General features: G+C 38.2%; 2 protein-coding genes across 8 annotated transcripts; both read left to right on the top strand.

The window, feature by feature from the left end:
• The first annotated feature begins 1008 nt into the window (after positions 1 to 1008).
• LOC139972171 (uncharacterized) lies at positions 1009 to 8098 on the top strand. Of its 3 annotated transcripts, none has more exons than XM_071979166.1 (3): positions 1009 to 1268; positions 5336 to 5400; positions 5787 to 8098. In XM_071979166.1, exons 2-3 carry the CDS (start codon positions 5352 to 5354, stop codon positions 6476 to 6478), a joined length of 741 nt encoding a protein of 246 aa, XP_071835267.1. In that variant the 5' UTR covers positions 1009 to 1268; positions 5336 to 5351; the 3' UTR covers positions 6479 to 8098. The 3 variants fall into 3 exon arrangements, with proteins under 3 accessions (XP_071835267.1, XP_071835266.1, XP_071835268.1); XM_071979165.1 differs by lacking the exon at positions 1009 to 1268 and adding an exon at positions 2694 to 3107; XM_071979167.1 differs by lacking the exon at positions 1009 to 1268 and adding an exon at positions 4026 to 4595.
• A 6672-nt stretch (positions 8099 to 14770) lies between these two features.
• Positions 14771 to 22784, top strand: LOC139970969 (molecular chaperone MKKS-like). Of its 5 annotated transcripts, none has more exons than XM_071977069.1 (7): positions 14771 to 14913; positions 16034 to 16236; positions 16463 to 16647; positions 17587 to 18589; positions 18996 to 19177; positions 20131 to 20241; positions 21379 to 22784. In XM_071977069.1, the coding sequence occupies exons 3-7, from the start codon at positions 16645 to 16647 to the stop codon at positions 21826 to 21828; spliced, it is 1749 nt and encodes a 582-aa protein (XP_071833170.1). In that variant the 5' UTR covers positions 14771 to 14913; positions 16034 to 16236; positions 16463 to 16644; the 3' UTR covers positions 21829 to 22784. The 5 variants fall into 5 exon arrangements, with proteins under 5 accessions (XP_071833170.1, XP_071833175.1, XP_071833171.1 ...); XM_071977070.1 differs by having other exon boundaries at positions 14853 to 14999; XM_071977071.1 differs by having other exon boundaries at positions 14870 to 14990.
• The last annotated feature ends 1189 nt before the right edge of the window (positions 22785 to 23973 follow it).

Here is a 23973-nt window from a genome sequence, read left to right as displayed (position 1 = left end):
TGGGGTTTGTTTTTTAGGGGTCAATGTCACTTGAAGTTAAGGTCAAATTGGATAGTATAATTCCAATAGTTCCAATGGTATAATTTGGATGAACTTAATACTTGTGTAGGTCCACATTGAAGTGTTTACAATAAGCCTTTGTGTTATTGCCCCTTGAGGTCAATGCAGGTCAACGTATGATAACCCAGTAAGCAATATCTTAAGAGGTAAGCTCGGATGATTGTCATACTTGGTAAGTGGATCCACCTTAGTACATATCAGAATCCTTTAGGTCTTTAGTAGAGGGAAAAGGGTCATTTAATGTCAAAAGTCAGCAATAGGCTGAAAGGTCGTAAACAGATACCTTTTAAAACTTTCATGAACTTCATACATAGTAAATTGATCCACCTTGAAGTAGTAAAGAACTCTGTTGGTTTTTGTGGTTGTCAGAGTTCATTTGGGATTTACAGAGATCAAAGTAAAGCGATGATAACCTAAGGGATTGATATGGAGAAATAAGTGCAAAAAAAAAAAAAATTCCTTGCTGAAAATTGGATGCCAATAAAAATGATCAAAATTTGAATATCTTTTATGCAGTGTAACAACAATTTACCTTGTTATAAAACGCGACAAATAATCACTAAACCTGTGTTCTTTCTGCCAGGATCGGAAAAGTAATAGTCACATTTCATGTTGTATGGATTATCTTTACTTGCATGTTGTGTGGGCTACGTACAGGAGACAATTCTCACGGGTGACACGAACAGTTAGTATAAAACATGTGGATATTCTATTCGAACGTCGACCTGTTAGTTTCTCGTTTCTTTTCCTTGTTTGATAACTTACGCCAGTTGTATTGTGTGTTTTATCGTCTCCTTTAATTTCCCAAGTTTTATTCGAGGTTGTTGTGTTAGTAGTCTGTAAGTGACAAATATTTGCGGCAAATCAGCCCGCGCACCTACAGCGACCTGTTGCTATGGTAACTGTACCAAGAGGTTAACAAAATCGTACCCGCAGGGAGTGAAAGGTTCATATATGTCATTGATTAGACGGGCAGGTATGTTGTATATAGTTAGTTATTGCAATTTACATGCGCATTTCTGTGTTTGGATGTCGCAAAATATCTTTCTTGTGGTAATGGTTTTGTAGTAGGAGCTACTGCGGCCATATTTACTGGCATTGGATCCACGTTATAAGCTACATATAATCTATACAGGATGTCACCGTTAATGGAAGCCCTCCTGCTGCTCATCACACACCATCATTTGTAGCCTATACTTTAAACTGAGGTAAATATGTTTTCCAAACATTGTATACGACTAAGCAGCTTTTCTTCTACGGCATGATCCCTTATGCAGATCCCTGTACCAATCAACTCTCTGCTAGGCTTAGAGCAAGGAGTTACCAATCATGACTCTCTTCTAGGCTTAGAGCAAGGAGTTACCAATCACAACTCTCTGCTATGCTGAGAGCAAGGAGTTACCAATCACAACTCTCTGCTATGCTTAGAGCAAGGAGTTACCAATCATGACTCTCTGCTAGGCTTAGAGCAAGTAGTTACTAGGCCTATTCGGAGCAACTATACCTGCATAGGGCAAACCACAAGAAGTGGGTGTTGTAGTTGGTAAATGAAACTTAGTAGGTACGATTCCTGACCAGTTTGATCAGTATTAAAGGGCGTTTTTTATTGCCCGCAAATAGCCTATAGAAAGAAGAAAGTGCTATGATAGTTACCCATGTGTCAGATTCTTCATTTTACTGTCATACTCTGAGCTCTTTCCCTCGCAGACAGATTTTATTGGTTTACACAATTGACAAATCTGTATTTTTTACTCTCTAAAAAATGTAATACCTACAAAAATGCTTTCACGATGGTGAGTAGCTTTGGACACAGAAAGACACTTTGCGAACAGTAGCAGTTGTCCAACTGTCTCAATCTACTAGACATATAGCAATATGAACTTCAAATCTGATATCATTTTCATGAATGTCCGTTTTACATATATCGTTTTCCCCATAAGAGGAAAGCTAGCCCTTAAATTTAACCCCCACCCCCATCGTCAGGGCGCGATAGCTTGTCACCATGTCTTCAGATGACATACATGATGTAACTCAAATTTTAAGGTTGCACGAATTTGACAACTTCGGAATAACCACACGAAATTGCAAATCCATGCCTTTAACCACGAACAGTTTCTGTAATTGATATCATGTCTGCTGCGGGAGGTTCCCTGTTGCAGGTATGTATACAGCTACAAAGTTTATGGCAAGCCGACGGGGCCATTACAGGGGCTGGCAGCTACTACACGTTCTAGAATCAACCAATTAGTGCAGGGTTCTTAATGCAGCGTTATCGATATGTATGTCGTCGCCGAAAATTCAAGTTGTTTTGGGCACTCGTATAGTAGACAGAAACGCTACCGATATGACCCGCGGAAGTAGCATACGGTCGTATAATTACTTCCGTAGTATGGCCCCGTTGGCGTGCCTTAGGCGTTTCTCAAAGTTCACGTTGATGACGACAAAAATCAGTTGAGCGTGCAACGCTGTTTGCTTACGTCACACACTTTCAATTTACTAATGATTCAGTCAATACTGAAACCCACACACACACACAAAGTCTTTACGCTTGATTAAGTTTGAGCCCATCAATCGATAATTCTATCTTGTTAAGTTGGTTACTTGCTATACTCTGACGGAGAATGACAATGTCAAAATGATCGAGATCTAAGAAACACAGGATTGAAAGGAAAGAGGATTTACCTTGAAAATGACAGTATTAAGATCTTGAAAGTGAATGGTCCCGGTGTCTATCACACTGAAGCAGTTATTAGACACACAGTTAGTAAGTGTAGGCCTTTATGACTAGGCCTATATATTACGCAACAGTCTCAACAGGCGATTGACAGATGTTTGACTGAGGTAGGCCTAATATGTGTGTTCGGTAACTAAACGGCCTTATCCGAAAGGAACTTCAGACGTCTTACATTATGTGGGGGACAAAACACACAGTTACTTTAAGCCAAAGATCGGTTTCATAAACTTTCTGGGCGGTATGCTGTTTCCGCTGTATTTGTTTTGGGAATAAGAAGTTTAGGAGATTCTGATAGTGAAGAAGGTAGAATCTGGTAAGTTACTAGAATAAACCATCTAGTTTCGTTTAAAAAAAAACAAAAAAAGTTTATTGCATATCTATTCTTATTTTTAATTTCTTTTCTCGTTCATACTCGTTTTAAGTTGGAGGATTTAGAGTTACGTAACCTGAATAAAGGTTGCATATAGTTGATTCAATCATTTACCCATAAACCGTGCATAGAGACGAAACATTTACATAACTATGTATGAATGTAAAATAATGTTCATTTAATCTTAATTTTATTCAATGAGTTTAGTTCGGTACAAGGTAGTTATCATAAGAAATACAATTTATTACTTAACTTCGAAAACGGGTATAAATTCTTTTTGCCTGTCTCAAACGGTTTCTCTTTCATTTTAAGTTTCCAACACAACAACCAACAAGTTTATCAATAAAATACGGGACTACTCTAATATGAGTTTTTAAATCTAGGATATTGATCTAAATGAAAATTGTCTGCAATTGATTAAACATAACTTTCGAATAAAGAACTTTCTCTCTAGTCTCTGTAACATTTAACCCTTATGACGTAACAGGCTCGAAATGTAAAAACTCGAGCATTTTCTTCACATTTTCAACATTTGCAATTTTATTACTAGCGACTATAATTCATGTTGACATATCTAAACATCTCTTAAATACCAGTAACATTCAAAGTTTTGATCAACAATAACCATGGCCATGAGTCTTACTGCACATGCGCAAAATAAATTCTTAGATGAAACTGATAGGTAACTGTATTATCATACCTTCAGTGATAGAAAGTTAATCTAAATCATTTCTAATTCATAAAAATCCACCGTCATTTTGTCACATGTGTAAGCCGCACGGGATATGCAAATGTGATATCTGGTTGCTTTTGTACATGCAGCTATAAACTGAACAGGAACACTACGTCACGTAATGGTCAGTTCGAATTTGTCACTTCTAGACATCTGAAATATCGTCTTTCGCAGAATGGCACCTTTTGTACACCGTATATACTTGTGTCTCATTGTTTTCAGAATAGCGACTGCTTCCGAACTTTCTATTTGCTGATCAAATTTAGTGGGGGAATGTGCAAACATAAAATCCTATTTATAGTCTACAAAGAGTGGGCTGGAGAGGGGCATTTATTGGTTTGAAGTAAAAGCAATCGGATAAAAGCCTATTGTCACTTTGAAGCAATCTGTTTGTCGGTATGGCAACTAATTAGAAAAGTACATGAAGACAGAAACATTCAATCACTGTTACTCGTCATGCATACAGTCAAATTTCATGCAAGGCTCATTATGTTACAATAGCATATAGACGACACATATGTTGTAACCATCACACGTTACTGGTTCAGGGCATGGTAGGCTGTTTTGTTAAAGGACGGAAAACTCAGATGTTACACAATTGATTTTGCTCGCTCAGGAAAGTGTAAGAAATCCACTCACGGCGTTACGGTTTCTAAATTGCTATTTTACTATTAATTCGGACAGTTTGATAGATTATGGTGAGTTAACGTCATTTCATATATCGGGCTGCTTGCAAATTATAATATGCTGTTAATTTTTGTTGGGCCAATAACAATTGAAAGATTGGTTTAACTTCTTCTCGTGATATTTTATATGTAAAACAAATAAATAACAGAGAGCATGTTTGTTCGTTACATTAATGTTACGATAAAGCCAAAAATATGAGTGTAAGTTATCGGAAAGCAAACTCTTAAGTCTTCAGTAAGCCTAAAAGTGTAATAATTAAATATTATTAGAGATTTCAGAAAGTGCTTTCTTGGTTGTTCTTCCCTTCCCAGTTTCCCACCAACAGAGGAGTCCATAGCCAGCTCCGTGCACCGAGTCCCCTTCGTATCCCTTTCTCTCAAGTTAATTATATATTTTTCTGGGCTCCCCCTCATATTTTGCTGGCTTCCAAATTGAGCGCGGGTTGTGTCCCCTCTGACCCCCGCTTTTCTCATCAGGTTTAACCCCTCCCCGATTCCCCCACCCCACCTAGAGCCATGGGGTATTGCAGAGTTATATAGACAACAAGATGTCTGAATGAGAGATACATGCAGGTGGTAGAAATATGCTTGTTGAAATATGAACACGCGTAGAAATTATTCGACTTTCTTGCATATTTGCGAGAGAAATTACTGATGACCTTTAAGATTATTCGCCGCCTTTACAGTGTGTTTAAGTAGCTTTTGTATATATAACAGACCAATGATATCTTGTTTCATATTCATACTTTCAGACAACTCAATGGCATCATGGCGGAGGATGGAGCGTCCAGCATTAGTAATACTTCAAAACCAAGAGGTACATAACAAAGATTAAATTGTTCACTTCCTGCTGCAAGAGTGCTCAAAACGTAGATGTAGAGCAAATAATATAATATAGTATACCTATATTGTAAGTTACAGCATGATGATCGCCGTGAGAATATATATATATAGCCTATATATATATATATATATATATATATATATACTGTTTGGTTGAAAACTGTTTGGTTTGTGACAATCTGTCACAAATAAATTTACAAAAATCATGTTTGCGGTGATTTTGGTGACGATTTCTATATATGTTTTATATCGCGTTGGTTTTATAGTCAAGTATATATCATTTCAATAAACGAAGTAATAAAAAAATGTTGAATTCATTCAACATCAAGTTCTATTAACGTTCTATTTATTTATTTGTAGGAAACTACCTTGATCCATTGAAGGCATGCGCCCTCTCCGGTGAGAGCAATATGCCATTTGGGAAATCCGAGTCGGCTACATTTGCAAAATTTTCATCGATAACTCGACAAATGAAGAGAAACGCTTCTCGGGCATCCGTACTTAATGACGTCGAAAGGAGCCGTTACGACTCTGTAGTGAAGAGAATCGATGGCGAAAAAGAGTACAATGTTTCCGTCCTAGATCGACAATTTCGACAGCTGCAGCGATCATTGGCGAAATTAGAACGACAGAGGCGGAGTGTTCCCGCCTATAGCAAAGAATTTGTATCGAGAGATTCATTCCGGAACTACGTAGGTTTACCTTCGATGAACGGACGTTCGTTTGATCACGTGGGTTTGAACCTTCCTCCAATTACCGAACTTCCCCCCGAAAGTCTTAAAACGAAGGAAGAGTTAGAAAGAGCAGCAGAAGAGAGGAAAGAATTGGATCGGTTAAAGAAAGAAAGAGAATTACGCTTACTTGCCGACGACTTACCGGAATTTCCAGCTAGAAGGGTACAGAGTCTCCCGGTGATGGATAAACCGGGATTTATTGCCAATGGTATGCCACAATTGCCAAATCGATTCTACCGTCAGCGGAGTGAGATTTCAATTCCTAACGTTGAAATGACTGGAAATAATTCTACCATTCAACGGTTACCTACCATATAGTCAGTATATATATTTACATGGCCTACGATTTATAGGGCTATGCAAATAATGCGTTATGTAGCATAGTTCAAATTACCAAAGTGTGTAAAAGACAGCGCTAAGTCATTATGTAATATTATGTTCCATCGGCGTATATCGAGTGCGTGAATATTTCGGGCAGCGAGGAAGGGAGAAGCGCGCTGGGTGGGAGGCAAAGAGAGCTTAGAGGGTTTGAGATAGATTGGACCACGAATGGATGTTCCATAAACGAGGTGAGACCACATCCAATACCAAATATTGATCACGTCTCATTGCGACTGATACAGGACAGTGTGGAAGGTTGGTACATGAGCAACTGAAGGAGTTTCATATTGGAGGTATCGGATCCACAGTGTTCGTTTGAGAGGGGCTTAATATTCCGTTATCGATTTGTGTCTGGAGCAGGGTTTAAATATATGATATGCTTGCATGTAAAATGGTGCTACATTTTGCGATTTTGAAGGAAATTTATGTTTACGATTTTTCGAGTTTCTAGGTTAGTCTACGATCGACAACATTATTATTGGGGCATACTGTCCCTTCCATTCCAGAGTTCATAGGGTGCTACGGTACCGAGGGTTGGGGAAACGGGGGGGGGTAGTGGTGGTAGTCACTTTATTATAAGTTGCATTTGGTTCTTATCTAGGTGATGAGAGAGATTATGTACCGTACGCCTGCAGGCGTGAAACTCGAGTAACAACATGCTGTAAGTTACCGTATAGGTATATTATATATATTTATATATGTATATATCACTGTAGTTGGTAGACGACACATTGGGGCCTTCCCCTTGGGGGGGGGGGGTAGAAGATGAACTTGTTAATAAAACTCTGTCACCGATCACACGTTTTGAGTCCGATCATTGTTGGGTAGAAATGAAATTAGCGGTAGTTATAACTGTAAGAAAATAGGTATAATAGTTTTAACATGTAATTGAACAAACCTGTTTCGAAACTTGCTCACATGTTTACACAAGGAATTGCTAAAAAAGAATAAGAATAATAAAGAACAATGGAAAACAGAAAGCAAAACACAACAGATCAAAAAACCTTTTATAAAACAGTATGAAGGTTTACAATTCTTTGTTTATCATAATAAGAATTTTAAACCTACATACTTAAAAAAAAAACAATTTTACTCGTTTTGTTTTGCTTTTCTGAATTTTATAATTCTTTATTAATATTATTTTTCTCTTTGAAAAACTGTTCTCGTAGTAGAAACGTGACAAAACCGTATTTTATTTTTACCTTTACACGTAAACCCTATCGAGTATATATTATTAAGGGTTAAGGCAGAAATTACTGTAAGGTGACTATTGAACAGTTTCATATATAATACAATTTAAGTTGTCATACATTATAATGTATTGAAAAAAATGCCGGCGGCCACTCTTTAAGCTACATTTTAAATCTGATTTTCTTCAGTATGCTTATACAATCGTCATTTTTTTGTGCTAAGGCAAAAGAGCGACTTGTATACCTTTCTATTCTTCTTACCGAGCATAGTAAAATTATATTATTTGAAATTCACCACAAAGATGCAAATTCGTACATTACGGTTTGATAATTTGAAATATTACAAATATAACAGGAAATAAAAGGATGAATTTCTTAGTAAACTTATTAATTTAATTGTTCGAAGACTCATACATTGTTTATGAGGAAGGCAAAAATACTGTAACCTTCTCTCGCTTCTATGGAACGGCCAAGAGTGCCGAAACTAATCGTCGTTGCTAGGGAACTAAACAGATAATAATCATGGCGTAAAAAACAAACGCATGAACAGCAATCGTCTTATCAAGTACAATTGCAGTATATGTCGCCACTATTTAATGATACTATTAGTTTGGATGCTGTTATTGAGTTTGGTGTTGCCTCTACGCTGGGTTCTCATGGTAAGCAATGGATTATTTTTGCCCTTTTGGCGCTCTATACTCTCAAGTGAACTAGCATCCAGTCGCTACATTTCGGCTATAACCTGACCGTACAGAATCATCCGGAAACGGACATGATAACTGTCTTAAGATGGCATACTCCAAAGAGTCTATCAATCCGCCATAATGTTCTCCCATTTCAAGAAAATTACCGAACAGCAAAAGAAGAACATCTGATCGATATGTTGCAAAACAGGATTTGGTTTCTGTGGCTTGGATGTCAAGTTGCACATGCATGGTAGTACACTTGGTGTGAAATTTGGGGAAATAGAGGCAAGGTTGAGACCACATTAGGCCTTCAAAGGGGGGAAGCTGCTTGTTAACAAGTGACTAGAACTTGGTTCTAGTTGCTTAATATCTGCATGCCTATGATGCGGGAAACTGAAGGTGCCATGAATAGTCAACCTGTCAGCTATCTATAGTGAGGCCCTAAGAGACCACATTACCTTGACGATGTAGTGTGTAAATCAATAGGGCACTTATATAGAGTATGCTGCTGAATTAATAGATTCGATAAAAGCTGTATTAGTGGCATATAAGAAGCTTTGAAACAACACCAAGCATGCATGGAGGTCGTGGATTCGAGTCCTGACCAGTTAAAATAAAATAGAATTTTCATCTACTGCGTAACCATACGTGGCTTAGTATCTGAGACGATGTGTCAAATGGTAAAAAGCGAAACCGTTGATTAGATTTAACCATCCGACGTAAAGTGTACGGCCATATTCGTCGTTCCCTTTACATACACCATGCGTCGTTAAATAAATGCATATCAGGTTGATTGTTTTCATATAGTTATAAAATATGTTATTTCTGTAATATTAAGACCTTGTCTTTAAAGATTGTCTGGTGGTAATTGAGTAGTGGTATTCTGCAGTTATATATACTAAAGGCGGTAGTAGCCTATATAACACAGTTTGCTCAGAGAAAACAAAAAATAGCGTCCTCGTATTGCATACAGAAGCGTGAATTTTCGAGTTGTATTCAAAAAGACAATCAAATAATTTCCTGTACATTCTGTAAAGTATACGCGAAGAAATAAAATCACAACGATATACTTTATTTATTTAACTGAACGAAATTAATTGTGAGGTTATATGTAATTTTACTTTTAAGTTCATTCCTTTGTTTTTCTAGAATGAAAAAAATTTCACCGGCGACACTTAACAGCAAATTCTGTATTGAACATCGCATCCTTTAGGTCCAAATATCGTAGACACTTGTTTATTGGAAATACACCATGACGACCTTAACTCAAATTAGCCTAAGCTGCTTACATGAGTATATGCTGCTTCGTTAGGCTGTCTATAGTCACCGTCCTGTGTAAGGCTTTACATCGACGCTTTCATCAGAAACATAAATCACTGTCATCTGGATAGGTATTCTGTTGGTTCCTTGTTCCACTAACATCGCATGGACTGTTGGTGGAGGGGAACTCCCCCCCCCCCCAATAGCCTACAAGTCAGCGCCCTTCGCCGCTTTCTAAAAAAAAGTCTGCTTTCAAGGCAAAGCGCCTAACTTGCTTGCTTGGGCTGTTTTAAACAATAAGCGAGAAATTTATGTGCTAAAACTTCCTCGTGTGTTGAAACTTCCTCTCACCCAAAATCATGCTCACAAAATTTTAACGAAATCTTTGTCTTATACCCTTCTGTACGCCATCATAATGAAGCCTCTTTTAGTCTTTTTTTGTAGCTATCATAACGAAGGTTTAGTCTGCTTCGTTCCTGTATACGCCGTCCGCGTGCTTCAAGTAAAACAATCGTAAAACTTCCTAACACTTCGTCGCCGTCTCGTTCGTCCCTGTATACGCTAGTTCGTACTATTAGTTGATATTGGTAAAAAAAATATATATTCAGCCTAAAGCTGTCGTGGTCAATTCCATAATGCACGTCCGAATCCAGCCAACCCACGTTTCTGCTATGCGGCCTGGGGAATTGTCGTCAAATTCCATTAAATCTTCTGCCACCGGAGTTCGAGGATCCCGTTTTCTTACTACCGGTGTCTTTAGTCGGTGGAGCAAATAACGTATGAACCTTACTCATTTTCTTAGAAGAACCACGTGACTGACCAGACGAATATGATCGCGTAGAATGCGTGGAGGACCTGCGTGTAGAGGTTTTTCTTGGTGGTCCTCTGGCTCTGGACTGAAGTAGCCCCATCTTGAATGTTGTTCTCTCTTTTTTATTTGCTGGAAATTCTGAGGTGGTAAATATAAACGTCAAACTGTAAGATACAGTCGTACTGTATGTGTTTGCATCATTTAAACTTACCAACTTTACGTGTTTTTGTGTGTTTTTTTTTTTTTTTTTTGGTGATAGGCAAATTTATATGCGTGAAACTTCAACATTTAGAGAAAATATTATTCCTGTTGAAAATAGCTTTTATGATACTATGATGAATTACGCATAAAATGCAAAAGGCATGCTGATCCAGGGTAGTATAATATTGCCAGGGAGGTCTTGACAACGTAAAGCACATGTTCAAGTAAAGTCATAAAGTATGAAATGGCAGCGATTGAGTCCCGTTGTTTACAAGGTATCTCGAAAGTTGCTGGTAGATGGTTGTATAAGGACAAGTTATTAACTACCGGTATCCGATACCGTACTTAAAACAGCCTGAATCAAACTCTGAAACTGATTACAAATCACCTCTAAAATTTGTAAGGATTCGACACAGAAAGAAGAAACAATTGTTTATTGTAGACAACATTGTACTTGAAGTTCGTTTTGCATTGTAAGAGTGGTATTCAAAGATGTGGAAAAACTCAATTAAACTCAATGAAATATAGCCCCCCCCCCCTTCCTCTTCTCCAAATATCGGTATCATATTCAATATATAGACATAATGGTTTTTATTAAAATAGTATTAATTTAGCCTGTTTTCAGCACAGGTCATCTAGTTTTTTTACGGAAACTTTACATAATATATGATCCTTGGTGTTTCTTTTGACCATTAACAGTGTCATGAGCAAGGGGTGGGGCAGGGGTTCATGTCATCGCACCTCGTGAAATGATGATTCACTCGGCCTGATTTTTATATTCAGCTGGTAAAGCATCAGACCGATGCTACGGCTGCATACTCCCTAATAACTTCACATACCAAATTGAGGGTAACATAGATTGTTAAGGGCAGGAAAATTTACACAAACTAAAGTAAATTATGGTTTTGGATGAGGGACCAACACAAAAACAGAACATCACAAACAACGTAGTAGCAAACAAGATACCATGATAATAGTTGCTACTAACTAACTATATTGTAATGCATGTATATAGGGGCACTACAACAGAATGGATTCACACTATTGCATATCACCGCTCTGAGCTAATTGATTCTAATGAGTCAAATACATATATAGCATATGCCTATGTGTGTATATGGGTTTGTATGTATACTCAGTGCATCGACTGGGATAGGGGGAGGAGTGGTGCAAGGGTATTGGGAATAATATTATATGCGCAAATCCAAGTAAAGGCCCTATCTGTGCAACAGTCAATGCAGCGCATTGAAATTAATTGGAAATATATCGATAGTTACATATATGAAACTTTCAAGTTTAGTTCACTTTGGTCGAAACTGCGTCTCATGGAAGTAGGCCTACAGTATCACTAAGGGATACCAAGTCTTTTGAGATGACAATTCAATTTTTATACTGAAATTATTTTTTAAGCGTCACGACTATATGTGTGTTACCTCCCATCATGCAACACCTCGGATTCCATGAGATGCATTCAACCGACCGGACTTCAGTGAAAGCTTACACATTAATGTGAATTGTTTGCCATTTTCATGGGACTAAATACATTATGTACCGATTACAGGTAAGTCTCGTTAAATTGTTAGATTATCTCTAAGTTGATATCGGTTATGATACGTTAGATATATGTGGACTCATCCCGATTAAGACACAGGTCGGGAGTTAGGAAAAGTTCTTGACATATATTTCATTTATTGCAATTTTTGTAAACAATTTTGTGAAACTTCTTATATGCCATTTTGATTTATCAGTTAACATTGTTTTAGTATATGTGTTGCGTAAAATTCAACATGACACATAATATTCTGGCTTTGATAATTTATACACAGGCTAATACAACCGTCACATGTGAACGTGTGAAATATGCTATCTAAAGTTCAAAACTGCACTTATCTCAAATATAATTAATTATACTAGTAGGCCTACTGCTATAGTATTACTGGTCTCGCCTTAAACATAGCTGACAACAGTCGACGAGATTCAATTATGGTTTCAATGTTTATTTTGCAATACTAAAAAAGCAATTATTGAAATATTTTAATATAATGATTAAACATAACTTACCAAGAATAATAAAGAATTTAATGTCGGTGTCCCCCTTGTTTTTATTTCTTGAATTGGTAATGAGAAGCTTACGGCGGTATATCCTTCCAGTTAAGTGTTAGAAGATGTGTACATATGAAATTAAATTTCTCCCGATAACGTTGTTGTATACGATATATGTGCAACTAATAGACTAGCGTGCAGTTACTATTGTAGGCCACATCATCTGATATACCCTCATCTCTTATTTTCCCATCTCCCCATATCATAACGCATGACACAAAATGATTAAGTTCATAATCCAAAATACAAAGATAAATATAATTCAGAAATAAATTATACACACATTTAAAGGAGGCATACTTGGTTACGGTACATATAGTATAGTAGGCTGATATGCAGAATTAGTATATTTCAGTTTGATGTGTGGTGTAGAGATTCACTTCATGCAGGGGCGTAGCGAAGGGGTTTTTGTTGGGGGGGTGTGGAGAATTTGATTTGCCGACGGATCTGGAAGTGGTGACTGAAATGGGGGAGGGGTCTAAGGGGAGGGGGTGTCCCCCTCCCCTTTGGCAAATTTTTAGATTTGAAACGTCATTAGATGCAATCTGGTGCATATTTTAAGTAAAATTTGATTTGCCGACGGATCTGGAAGTGGTGACTGAAATGGGGGAGGGGTCTAAGGGGAGGGGGTGTCCCCCTCCCCTTTGGAAAATTTTTAGTTTTGAAACGTCCTTAGATGCAATCTGGTGCATATTTTAGGTAAAATTTGATTTGCCGACGGATCTGGAAGTGGTGACTGAAATGGGGGAGGGGTTTAAGGGGAGGGGGTGTCCCCCTCCCCTTTGGAAAATTTTTAGTTTTGAAACGTCCTTAGATGCAATCTGGTGCATATTTTAAGTAAAATTTGATTTGACGACGGATCTGGAAGTGGTGACTGAAATGGGGGAGGGGTCTAAGGGTAGGGGGTCTACCCCTCCCCTTTGGAAAATTTTTAGTTTTGAAACGTCCTTAGATGCAATCTGGTGCATATTTTAAGTCAAATTTGGCACGGAAGAAGCTCCCGTTCTCCTTTTCTCTATTCAGCTTTCCTTCTTTCTTCCCCTTCCGCTCTCTTCACCTTTTCTCCTTTTGCCGACAGACCCAAAATTTGCCGACAGCGACCAAATTATTGGGGGGGTGTGACACCCCCCCACACCCCCCCGCTCGCTACGCCCCTGACTTCATGTTATGTTGTATGTAGGATCCTTCCTTGACCCAGTTTCTATATCAATCTATTAAAGCATCAACATTTGCTTATGTCTATAAACTAAGGGGTTATTATGGCCAAGCACTGGAACGGCGGAACAGCTCGTCCTATAGTACATACATTAGAAGTGCACATTTTGGTTAAAAAAAAATTGTAATGAAAAAAAATGCCCTTTTTTTCTTGATAATTTAAAAAATATATATGGAACTGGTTAGAGACAAGGCATGTTAGCGTTTGTATTTCATCCCATATTCCACCCACCTTAGACTTATGGGCCACTTAAAGAAATTGACTTTCAATGGGGCCACTACAAATAAACCAACTGAATTTACGTTCCCTTCTGACCATAAGCCTGGTAACTATAAACACTTTATATTGTTGCTCTCTGCTTAAACGTGGCATAAAATTCTGCAAACCACCCACATACAGTAACACCCATTTGACCGATCCAGCAACGTTTGTGTGTGTGGGGGGTGGGGGGGGGGTATCGTAAGTGTTGGGAAACTGCGCAGACGATGTAACCTTGGATTGGCTTACAAATTCTACCAGAACCGTGAACACCAAACCTTGTCAATGTTACGGATGTTGATAACAAACTGTCTGCAGTTTCCAACTTCAGCTTTGTCAGGCTTGATTATTAATGATGCCCCATTAAATGGTAATCAATAATGCTCTTTTGAAGTTAAAACGTCATTACGGATATGACATGTAATTTGGCATCAAATTAAAGTATTATTTACATTGCAAATGACTTTAGTCGATTAATTTGAAACCACCATAAATTAGTATATGTCTATTACAGTTTTCCGTAGATTTGTTGCACAACGGTCGATATCGCACGTTCCGATCCACACAGAATGCAAAACGTTTCGCAAATGTAGTTCCTGTACAAACGGTACGGCAAATTGCGTTGAACGGGTACAAATTTTGAAGAAGTAAGTGAAATCATGCTCAGACTATTGTACTTCTCATAAGGTTGGTTTGGCATTGGCTGGCTAAATATCTTCTGAAGGTTTGTGAGGTATAGTGCTGGGGCGATATCAAATATGAAAAATGTTGGGTAACTAGTATTATTAATACTAATGCAATGGGTATGCTCTAGCTCTTTCGGAGTCAAGACCCACAGGAGCTGAAAATTAGGCTACCGTCTCAGAGTAGGCTTATCCTCGGGGGAAGGCTAACACTAGGCTAACTTAAGTGTTGTGTGTCAAAGGTGACATGCCTACAGAAACAGTAGCCTTGTCAAGGTTAAACTAGGAAACACCTACATCTCAACATGCACTCCACTCAATCGCCTGTTCTTTGACGAGCATAAGACTTAGGCACATCAACTCTAGTAGACCTCCCAACTGTAGCTATGGTAACCTAGGTCCTAGAATGAAATTAAATCCCATCTGTTATATTATTGTAACATTTATTCCAGGCATCTCATTGTCAGTTCAATGAGAAATGTCAGGCTTAACACAAAAGATAACACTATGTTTGCATACATTGCTTATCTGAGTAATTCATCTAAAAACCTTCAGCCCACTATGCAAAACATGACTGATTTCATTCCAGTTACATAATCTCATGTAAATAAGGAGGAAACACCATTGACTGGCAGAATCTTCTGTAGCAGCTCACAGATTTTCACATACAAGATGCTTCATTTATTAATTTCATTAGTTACTAAGTCTATCAATTTTAGTTTTATTTTTGGCATTCTGCTGCTGTGACTTTGACCACAAAGATCCCAAAGAGAAATGGAAAGTGACTTCAAACATCCAACACCACTTGCTGTGTAAAGAATAGCTCAGTAGAGTGTATTAGAAGCAACATCAGTGATATGGAATAGGCAAGACATTTAAAATGCCATGTGATAATTTCATGCTCATGTTTGTAAATTTGTCGAGTAGATAACAAAGTTTGAGGGTGTAAGATGATACTATCCACGCTTAACTTGGTAAACTTTACTTCCAAAAATATGTTAAGTAAGTATTTGAAAGTCTGTGAAATCTCTAATCCCTCTTTTTTCCCACACCGTGACTGAATTAGTCTTTCTTTATCATACAGAATTCACTGCAAATCATGACAAAACCAAGCTTCTTCAAAAGGTATCGTGTTCTCATAGTGGGCTTGGGTGGTCTAGGTCTCATACATCTGGCCTGGTATCGAATGTCAAAGAATCCCAAATATTCCGGAATCACCGAGGACGCGCCAGTTCAGATCAAACCACGATACATCAAAAAGAAAAATGCTAAGGAAGCTACTGCCTGGTAAATTTTCATATTTTGCATTTATCTTCAAATGGTATGACATTCATATTAGCCCTTTCCATGCCTAAGTACATGCTTTAATGCTAATACCCTTCTCGCCTTTCATTTCATTATGATCAAGTGCAAACATTTTGATCAACAGTTGATGCTTGAAATTTCAGACCTGTACATGTGATGATTTCTATCCAAATGTAAAGTGGATTAAGTGCTTGAAATTACCTTTCAGAGTCATAGCATCATGGCTCTTAAGAAGTGGATTCTGGACCACAAATTCTTGTCAGCCTTCCTAGCCGTAGCATCAATCCATATTGGAATCTACAGCTTGCAGAAGCTGGCTAAAGCTAAAAAGCCACCTGAACGTCTGTCTCTTGTAATTGAAGACAGTCCTGAAAGGGCTTCAGGGAGATCATGGTAAATAAAACTTTCTGTTGTTTCTCCTTTTAATAGTTTTACAGTTATTTCCCTTAATGGTTTCCTAAGATTTAGCAGAAAAAGTGAGGATACACTATCATCAAGACTTGATGCCAGAGTCTTCAACAGGACCAGCACAATCAGCCCATCAGTCCTAACACCATGGTCTTTAAACTATGATTATGATATTAATATTATGTTCAAATTTTGGAACAGCTAAAGTACATTGATTGACCTGAAAAAGCCACGCCTTCAAATTCAGTCTAATTTTCCGGCTAACTGCCATGAAATGAAAATATTTTGAGGAAAGTAAAAGCTTCTATAATGCTGATGAATTATGCAACCTGATTGTCTATAAATGCAAATTTAAAGATACTAGTACAGGTGTCAGACTGGCATTTCAAGGAATTTTGGAAGAAAGGTGTTTACATGAATGATTGCAAGAATCCAGCTTTTTACAGTTGTAGGAGAACAAATTTGTTTCTAATATTATGCTCTTTGCTGAAGGTTGCGATTTGTGAAAGTCAAAAGCCTTTCTTCTGATGCTAGAGATATGTCCATATATGCTGTACAATCAGGGACCTGTAAGGTACAATGTTAACCAGTCTCCTGCTATGAAAACCCCACAGTGCATTCCATTGTAACCTGTTTGAGTTAAGAATTTGTAATTAGTCCAGTCGTAAACAGGTGTCGGACACAGTCTTGAAGTTGCTGACATTAGAGTTATAATCTCTCAGTTTTTATGAAGAGGTCAAAATGTGATTGTGTGACTTTTTAATACGCTGACATATTAGTGCTTAGAAAGATTGAGATCATTAACCATTTGAGATCTTTGGTGTGACTTCAGTCATGTATACAAAGGAATGCAAAGTGCATCTTAAAAATGTCAGCGCTTCTCATTTTCGTATAACCTTCTGGAGTCTATTCTTGTTTACTCAGATGAGCAGTAATTCAAACCAGCCAAACCTTCACAAAGAAGATAACAACGGATCAATCGTCAAAATAAGTAACCCAGAGAAACTGCAGGTCATCTCCTCCTTAAAACAATTCCTGCTTTCCTGCTTTGGTCCTCGAGGGCGAGCCAAATACGTCCAAAACAGTCATGGCGCCCTCATGACCATCTCTGCGTCCTCCCAGAAGCTTTTCTCAAACTTAACCTTTGCCAGTCCGATCTCACAGCTGGTCGCCAGTAGCATTCTGCAACACCTGTCTGTGTACAGTGACAACGGACTGTACATGGGAATCGTCATTTCATCTATCGTGGAGGGCGCCATCAAATGTGATTTACATCACAAACTTTGCTGTGAAATTAATAATCTCCTCCTGAATGCGTGCCTGGATGCTATAAAGGACATCTCATTTAAGATAGACCTTTCCAATCTAGACGCTATGTTATGTTTGGTGCGGAGTATATTTCGAAGCAAGCCCTCTTGCTGTGTCAGTACAGTTGAAATTAACATTCTCAGCAGTTTGGTTTTGCAGACTCTCTTTTCGTCTTTACCCGACAATTTACCAAAGAACTTGTTCATACCCCGTGTGGAATACGTCACCATGGTGGGCTACCCAGCCACGGAGACGAAATTAATCAATGGTGTGCTGTTAGATGTTCCAAGTAGCTTTCACAAGATTGTTGCTGCCTGGAAGAAGGAGTTGAACATTGATCATGCAGACATTAAAGTGGCGCTGTTCAACAACTCACTTGCTATCAAAAGAGACCCATTACCTGGGGTAACCTTAGAAGTCAGCGTAGATGTAGACATTGAGGGTTATGCCTCACAGCAAATGGAAGTTTTATCTTCAAAACTTCGCCAGGCTGGAGTTAATTTTGTCGGCTGTCAAAAAGTGATACATCCTACTCTAGTTAAGACTCTTCATCAGATGGGAATTCTAACAGTGGATAGGCTCTCGCTGCTTCACATTGGGGCCGTTCAGAACCTCACAGGTATGTTGAAAATAGCTTGATCATGACTTGAAAGCAGTCCGACCCTGGGGGTGGGGGTAAGGGGTTAGGGTGCCAAAACCCCAGGGTGAAGAGTAAGCAGGTGGCCTAGGGAAATATGGGAAAAAGAATGATGTATTCTCATAATGAGAAATGAAGATGTAAAAGGGGGTGCCTGATTTTATCCAGTTCTCTAAGAGCTAGACATTGGCTCTCAATGTGCACCTGTTTGAAAGTCACTGTCCAAGTTTTGTGGAGAAGGGAAGACTGAATAAGCAAACAAGTTTCATACTTTTACGCAACTTTAAGGAAGCAACTTGATGACAAAGAAGCACGTCTGTTTGCAAGATTTCTATAAACAAAAATATGAAGTCATCATTATAACGATTTACACTGGTTGTTGTTGCAGGGGCCTGTATCCTCTCCTCCATGGATTGTGACATCACAGCTGACAGTTTGGGGTCATTGGTGGATGTGACATCTCAATCAGTGTTAGATCAAGAAATGCTTCAGCTGACATCCAGTCAAGAAAATCAAGTAACAACCGTGATTTTATGCCACCGAACAGAGGCTTGTTTACAGGAGTTAAAGGTACCATAACTTAAGGTTGTTTATATTTGTTTTCAATATTGTTGAGTGTTGCAACAACCGTTATGTCAGTTTCTAGTTTTGGAATTTCCATTTTTGAGGTCAATCAACCTTGCAGTCGTATGCGCTCAATGTTTTAGCGATGATGGTACTTCAGTGCCTGTGTGTTGTTTTTCTCTGTGATTGAGCAACATGGCCATTCCTGACAAATCTCATTTCTATCATAAAAAACAAATATATGGATAATTACAGTCCAGGTCCAATCCTAAGCATCTCATAGGTTTGTGCTTCATGTTGAAACTTCCTGTAATATAAATGTAATTACAAATATAATTACATAACAATTACATTGAATCTTATGGCACTGGTTGTTCCATTAGTTTAGCAGTTGTCAGTTTTAATAATTACTCGTTATGACGGGACCTTAAATAACTTGTATGCTTTCAAATGTCAGTTTTCTTCAGTACACATCTGTAGAAGGAATTATTTGTCAGTGATAACAAGTAGATACTTCCTTGTGAATTCTGTGGAGCATTTCCGCTGGTACAGACTGATGTAAAATCAACTGTAGTTTCTCCTAATTCTTAGACAATAATATCAACCCTTTAACCTTGAACTATATATGCAAATCCAGGTAGGCAAAGGTTCATATGCTTCAAAAGGTGTTATGAAGCAGAGGCAAACATGTAGGTGTCGGTCCTTTGAATATTGACAAGGTATCAAATCATTAGTTGTATGATACTAATGCATCGAAGTAAGTATAATTATGCTTTTCAAGAAAGAACAAAAAAAAGTTGAAAAAAGAAGAAGGGATGAAAAGGAACTGGAGGAGGGGGATTGGGGTTGGTAAAGATGGAGAATACATTTAACTCATTTACAATTAAAACTGATGAGAAGACTGTAGGATGAGTATACAGTGCAATTAATCACAAACAATACTTTATTTTTGCTTTCAGCATGTTTTTGGTGTGGCCTACCACGTTGCTTGTTTGTCTCTAAGCAATCCAGAGGTGGTCCCTGGGGGTGGCGTCTTTGAAACGTGTCTGGTTACAATCCTCCGTGGGAAGGTGAGTCTGATTGTGTGTCTCTGTATGTCTGCAAGAGGATCTGATGAAAATATAAGAAATGCAAAAAATTTGTTCAAAAAGAAAGTGACATTTGACTCCATTATAGTTGCGTGCGCCCTGTGGCTGCACCCTATGGGAAGTCCCCCGGGGGACACATGGTTGTGGTGCACTGTGGTGCCTCAGGAGAGATTGTTTGGATTGTGCACACTTGGTGTGTACAGTAGGTGTGACAAGTTACCAATGACCAGGGTCAAGTTGTGAAGTTGTATGAGAGGGCCTTGGCCCTGAACAAGACTGTAAAACCTAAAATAATAAAAAATAGTAAAATAATAATTATTTTGACGTTATATGTTTTGACTAAATAAAGCAAAAGAAAACTGCAGTGAAAGTTTGACGAATCAGTCTCATGCAGTTTGTTTATCGTTTATGACAGTTTGGTTTTACTAACCGACTCTATATACGTAGCTGAAATTAAGTCGTCAAAGTTATGCAACAGCCCCAGACGGAGAGCAAAAGATGTAATTGGGAGAGTCAAAGTAGAGGGTGCCTGTAAAAAAAAAAATTGCAATCACCTCTCCAACAGCTGGTTAGGTTTGCAGCACAATATCATGATAATCATAAAACTAACTGTTTTGCAGGATTTTCCCAGTTATGGAGTTGAAGAAATAAATTCACTTGTGTGTGTTTTATGACTTCATCAAAATATGCACTATTTGACTGATTTTTATCTTATTGGAATAGTTCAATAGTGTGTAAGAGAGACCATGCACCAGTTACTGCAATGTTTTGTTTGTATCATTTTAGAGCCAGTCGCAAACATTCATGGTCTGAAGAATGGCTGAATAATAATGGTGTAGAATATGGAGGTCAAAGTTCATCAAAGGCACACAGAGTAGTTTGAAAGGGGAGGGAGGGTGTTTGCCAGAGTGGATACAATTGTCCCATACTTTGGCTACCTACTAGAAAAGAGCATGATGGAAGGAAAAACAAGTCAGCCATAACACCCTCCCCTCTACTCCTCCTTGCTTTCTCCAGTTTTTTTTTTTTTTTCAAATTGATACTCAATTTCTGATTTTTCTTTCTTAGAGGAACATTCTTTTTCCAAAAGTTTTTTCTTCTTTCTATCTCTAATCCCAGCTGACAGAACTGTGGGAAGCTGCAAGATCCGAATTACCTTGTACTCTTCATCAGTTTAACCTGACATCTGGGTTATTTTTAAGGTCGTTGGAAGGTGTCGCTAAAGGCCTTAGAAGTGGCCAACCATCTTCATTATCTGGATCACTGGAAGAAACTCGTTCATCAAACTTTGAAGATGAAGATGTGGATTCTACGAAGAGCCGGCTGTTCAATTCACAAGACAGTCACAGGATCGGGGCCATCGGCGAAAGGCATCGTCAATCTTTCCCCGGTAAAATGTCTGAAGAAGACGAAACGGGAGACTACTTTGGAATGAGAGAAGATGGCGGTACAAATTGGGATCAAAAGGTCGTTGACTTATTGATCACGAAGAAGAATGCTTTGAAAATGTCCGTTGAGATGTCCAACATGATTCTCAGTATTGGTGCAATGGTTACTTCATCTGAGTGATTGGTGATGAAGGAAAAGTTGTAAGAATCAATTCTATTTTATCTTAAAAAGAATTAAGTACAGGTAGTTTTTCAAGACTGGAAACTTAAACAATGAAGTTACACAGACATGCAAATATAGATTGGAGCATCCCTTCCCCCTCCCCTCCCCCTACTTCTAATTTGGAGAAAGGATTTTTTTTGTGGGTGGGGGTCGTAACTGGGGCTTGACCTCTGCAGAGATGGAACTATCTCTTTGGGTGCTTGCTGTTATTCAGTCACAAATAAATTCAAAAGTATTGTGAATTGCATCAATCTTTTTATCATTGTATGAACTGCTGGTTGATCATGTTTCTAATATCAACATATGTCGTAATCGGGTTACTTTTCCATAATATAAATAGAAGTTTGCTTAAGGACTAGTAAGTTATATACACGTCAATGAGATAAACACATCATTTGAGCAAGTGAAGGCCTCTGTAAAAATATCTTACTTCACAACATTGCAAACTCAGGAAACTTCGCTCTGGAATAAACAGTTTTGCAAAAGTAACTTGTCTACATTTTAGTGGGTTGTATTTGGCAAAGCCACTGGGTGAGATGGGGGGGGGGGCAAACGATTGTCTGCCTCTCACTCCACCCTGCAGAAACAAGAAATTGCCGATTTTTTTTTTAAAGTTTGTTCTTCCTGCCCTCTCCCCCTTAGTAACCCATCGGGCATATACCATTGGCATAGGATGTGGTTTTATTGCTATTTCTGCATTGGCGTTGTTAGGAGTTGTGTTTTTGGTAGAATTGTTTTCCTTGAGTTTAGATTCACATTACACTTAAGTAGCTTCCGAAATTCTACGTAGATTTTCCACACACAAAAAATATGGACTTTTTTGAGTTACAATTATGTTTAAAAGTTACTGCTGTATGTTGTGTGGGATCTATAATTGAAAATAAAATATTGAACACGGTGAAATTTTTTAATAAGATTACTGATTGTTGCTTTTGTTGCTGTTCTTTTCTTACATGTACTACAATAACAGAGATACTTCTTTGTTGCTTCACACGCACAAACAAACAAACACAAACATACAAACACACTAACAAAGACAGCATGATATCACTTCACACAAATACTTCCAATGGCTTTCTTCAAATCTGAATAAACATAGGGGAAGTCATTTGAGGATTTAATCAGTTAACTGCATTGATTTCATTGAACAAAGTTTTCTAGAGTAAGAGCATTTTAACGTGAGCTGCGCACAAGGCACTTTAAAAACAGCGGCAAGCTCAACTCAGAGGGGTAAAGGAGCGGAGGCAGAGCTCTTGTAAATGGAACCCCCCCCCCCTCGTCAAGGGCTGCATCACTTTCAGATATTTTCTTGTTCTCCCATAACGATTTCAAGCATAACAACATATTTTCAGACATAGAAAAAGCTCCGAAATAAATTTGGAGTGTACCTCCAAGCACTGGAGTGAAGCTGGGGGGGTTGGGGGTGGGCAGGATGGCGAACACTCGAAAGCTGTGGCATTCTCAGATGATATTTTTGTCCTCTCGTGGTGGTTTCTAAAAACACAATTTTTGTCACAAAAGAGGAATCTCACAGTAATTTCTATGGATTATTTGTCAGGGCCCTATGAGGTCCACCAGTCTATCCACATAAAGCTGCAAGATTTTAGGTATTTCTTGTTCTTTCATTATAATTTTTAGCACAAATGTTTCAGAAAGAGAATTTACTTCGAAATTTATTTGAAATGGATCTCAAAGCACTAGTGGAGAGGGCAGGGTGTTGTATGTCACTTTTGATTGTTACAGTTAGTGCTTAGCAGAGCCGTATCTAAATATACGGCTTTGGTGCCTAGTTAGCATTGCTGCCCTCTATTTGGTAGAACAGTGCGTTTGTTAACATGTGCTGTTAGTGATTGCTAACTTATATCGGGTATGTATCTACTTGACAACAACACTAGACTCTTAACTATAGAAACTTATGAAAGCAGAATTAAACGTCTAATTGTTTTCTGTAATGAGATAAGTTGACAATACTACTGGGGGGGGGGGCAGCCCAGGATGATGGACACTCGAAAGCTGCTACATTCTCAGATGATATTTATGTCCTCCTGTAGCGATTTTCAAGCACAAATTCACAAAAGAGGACGTTCCCGCTCATAAATTGCC

The sequence above is a fragment of the Apostichopus japonicus genome, chromosome 8 (genome assembly GCF_037975245.1).
Source record: "Apostichopus japonicus isolate 1M-3 chromosome 8, ASM3797524v1, whole genome shotgun sequence".
Taxonomy (NCBI): domain Eukaryota; kingdom Metazoa; phylum Echinodermata; class Holothuroidea; order Aspidochirotida; family Stichopodidae; genus Apostichopus; species Apostichopus japonicus.
This window is presented reverse-complemented; position numbering and strand designations above follow the sequence as displayed.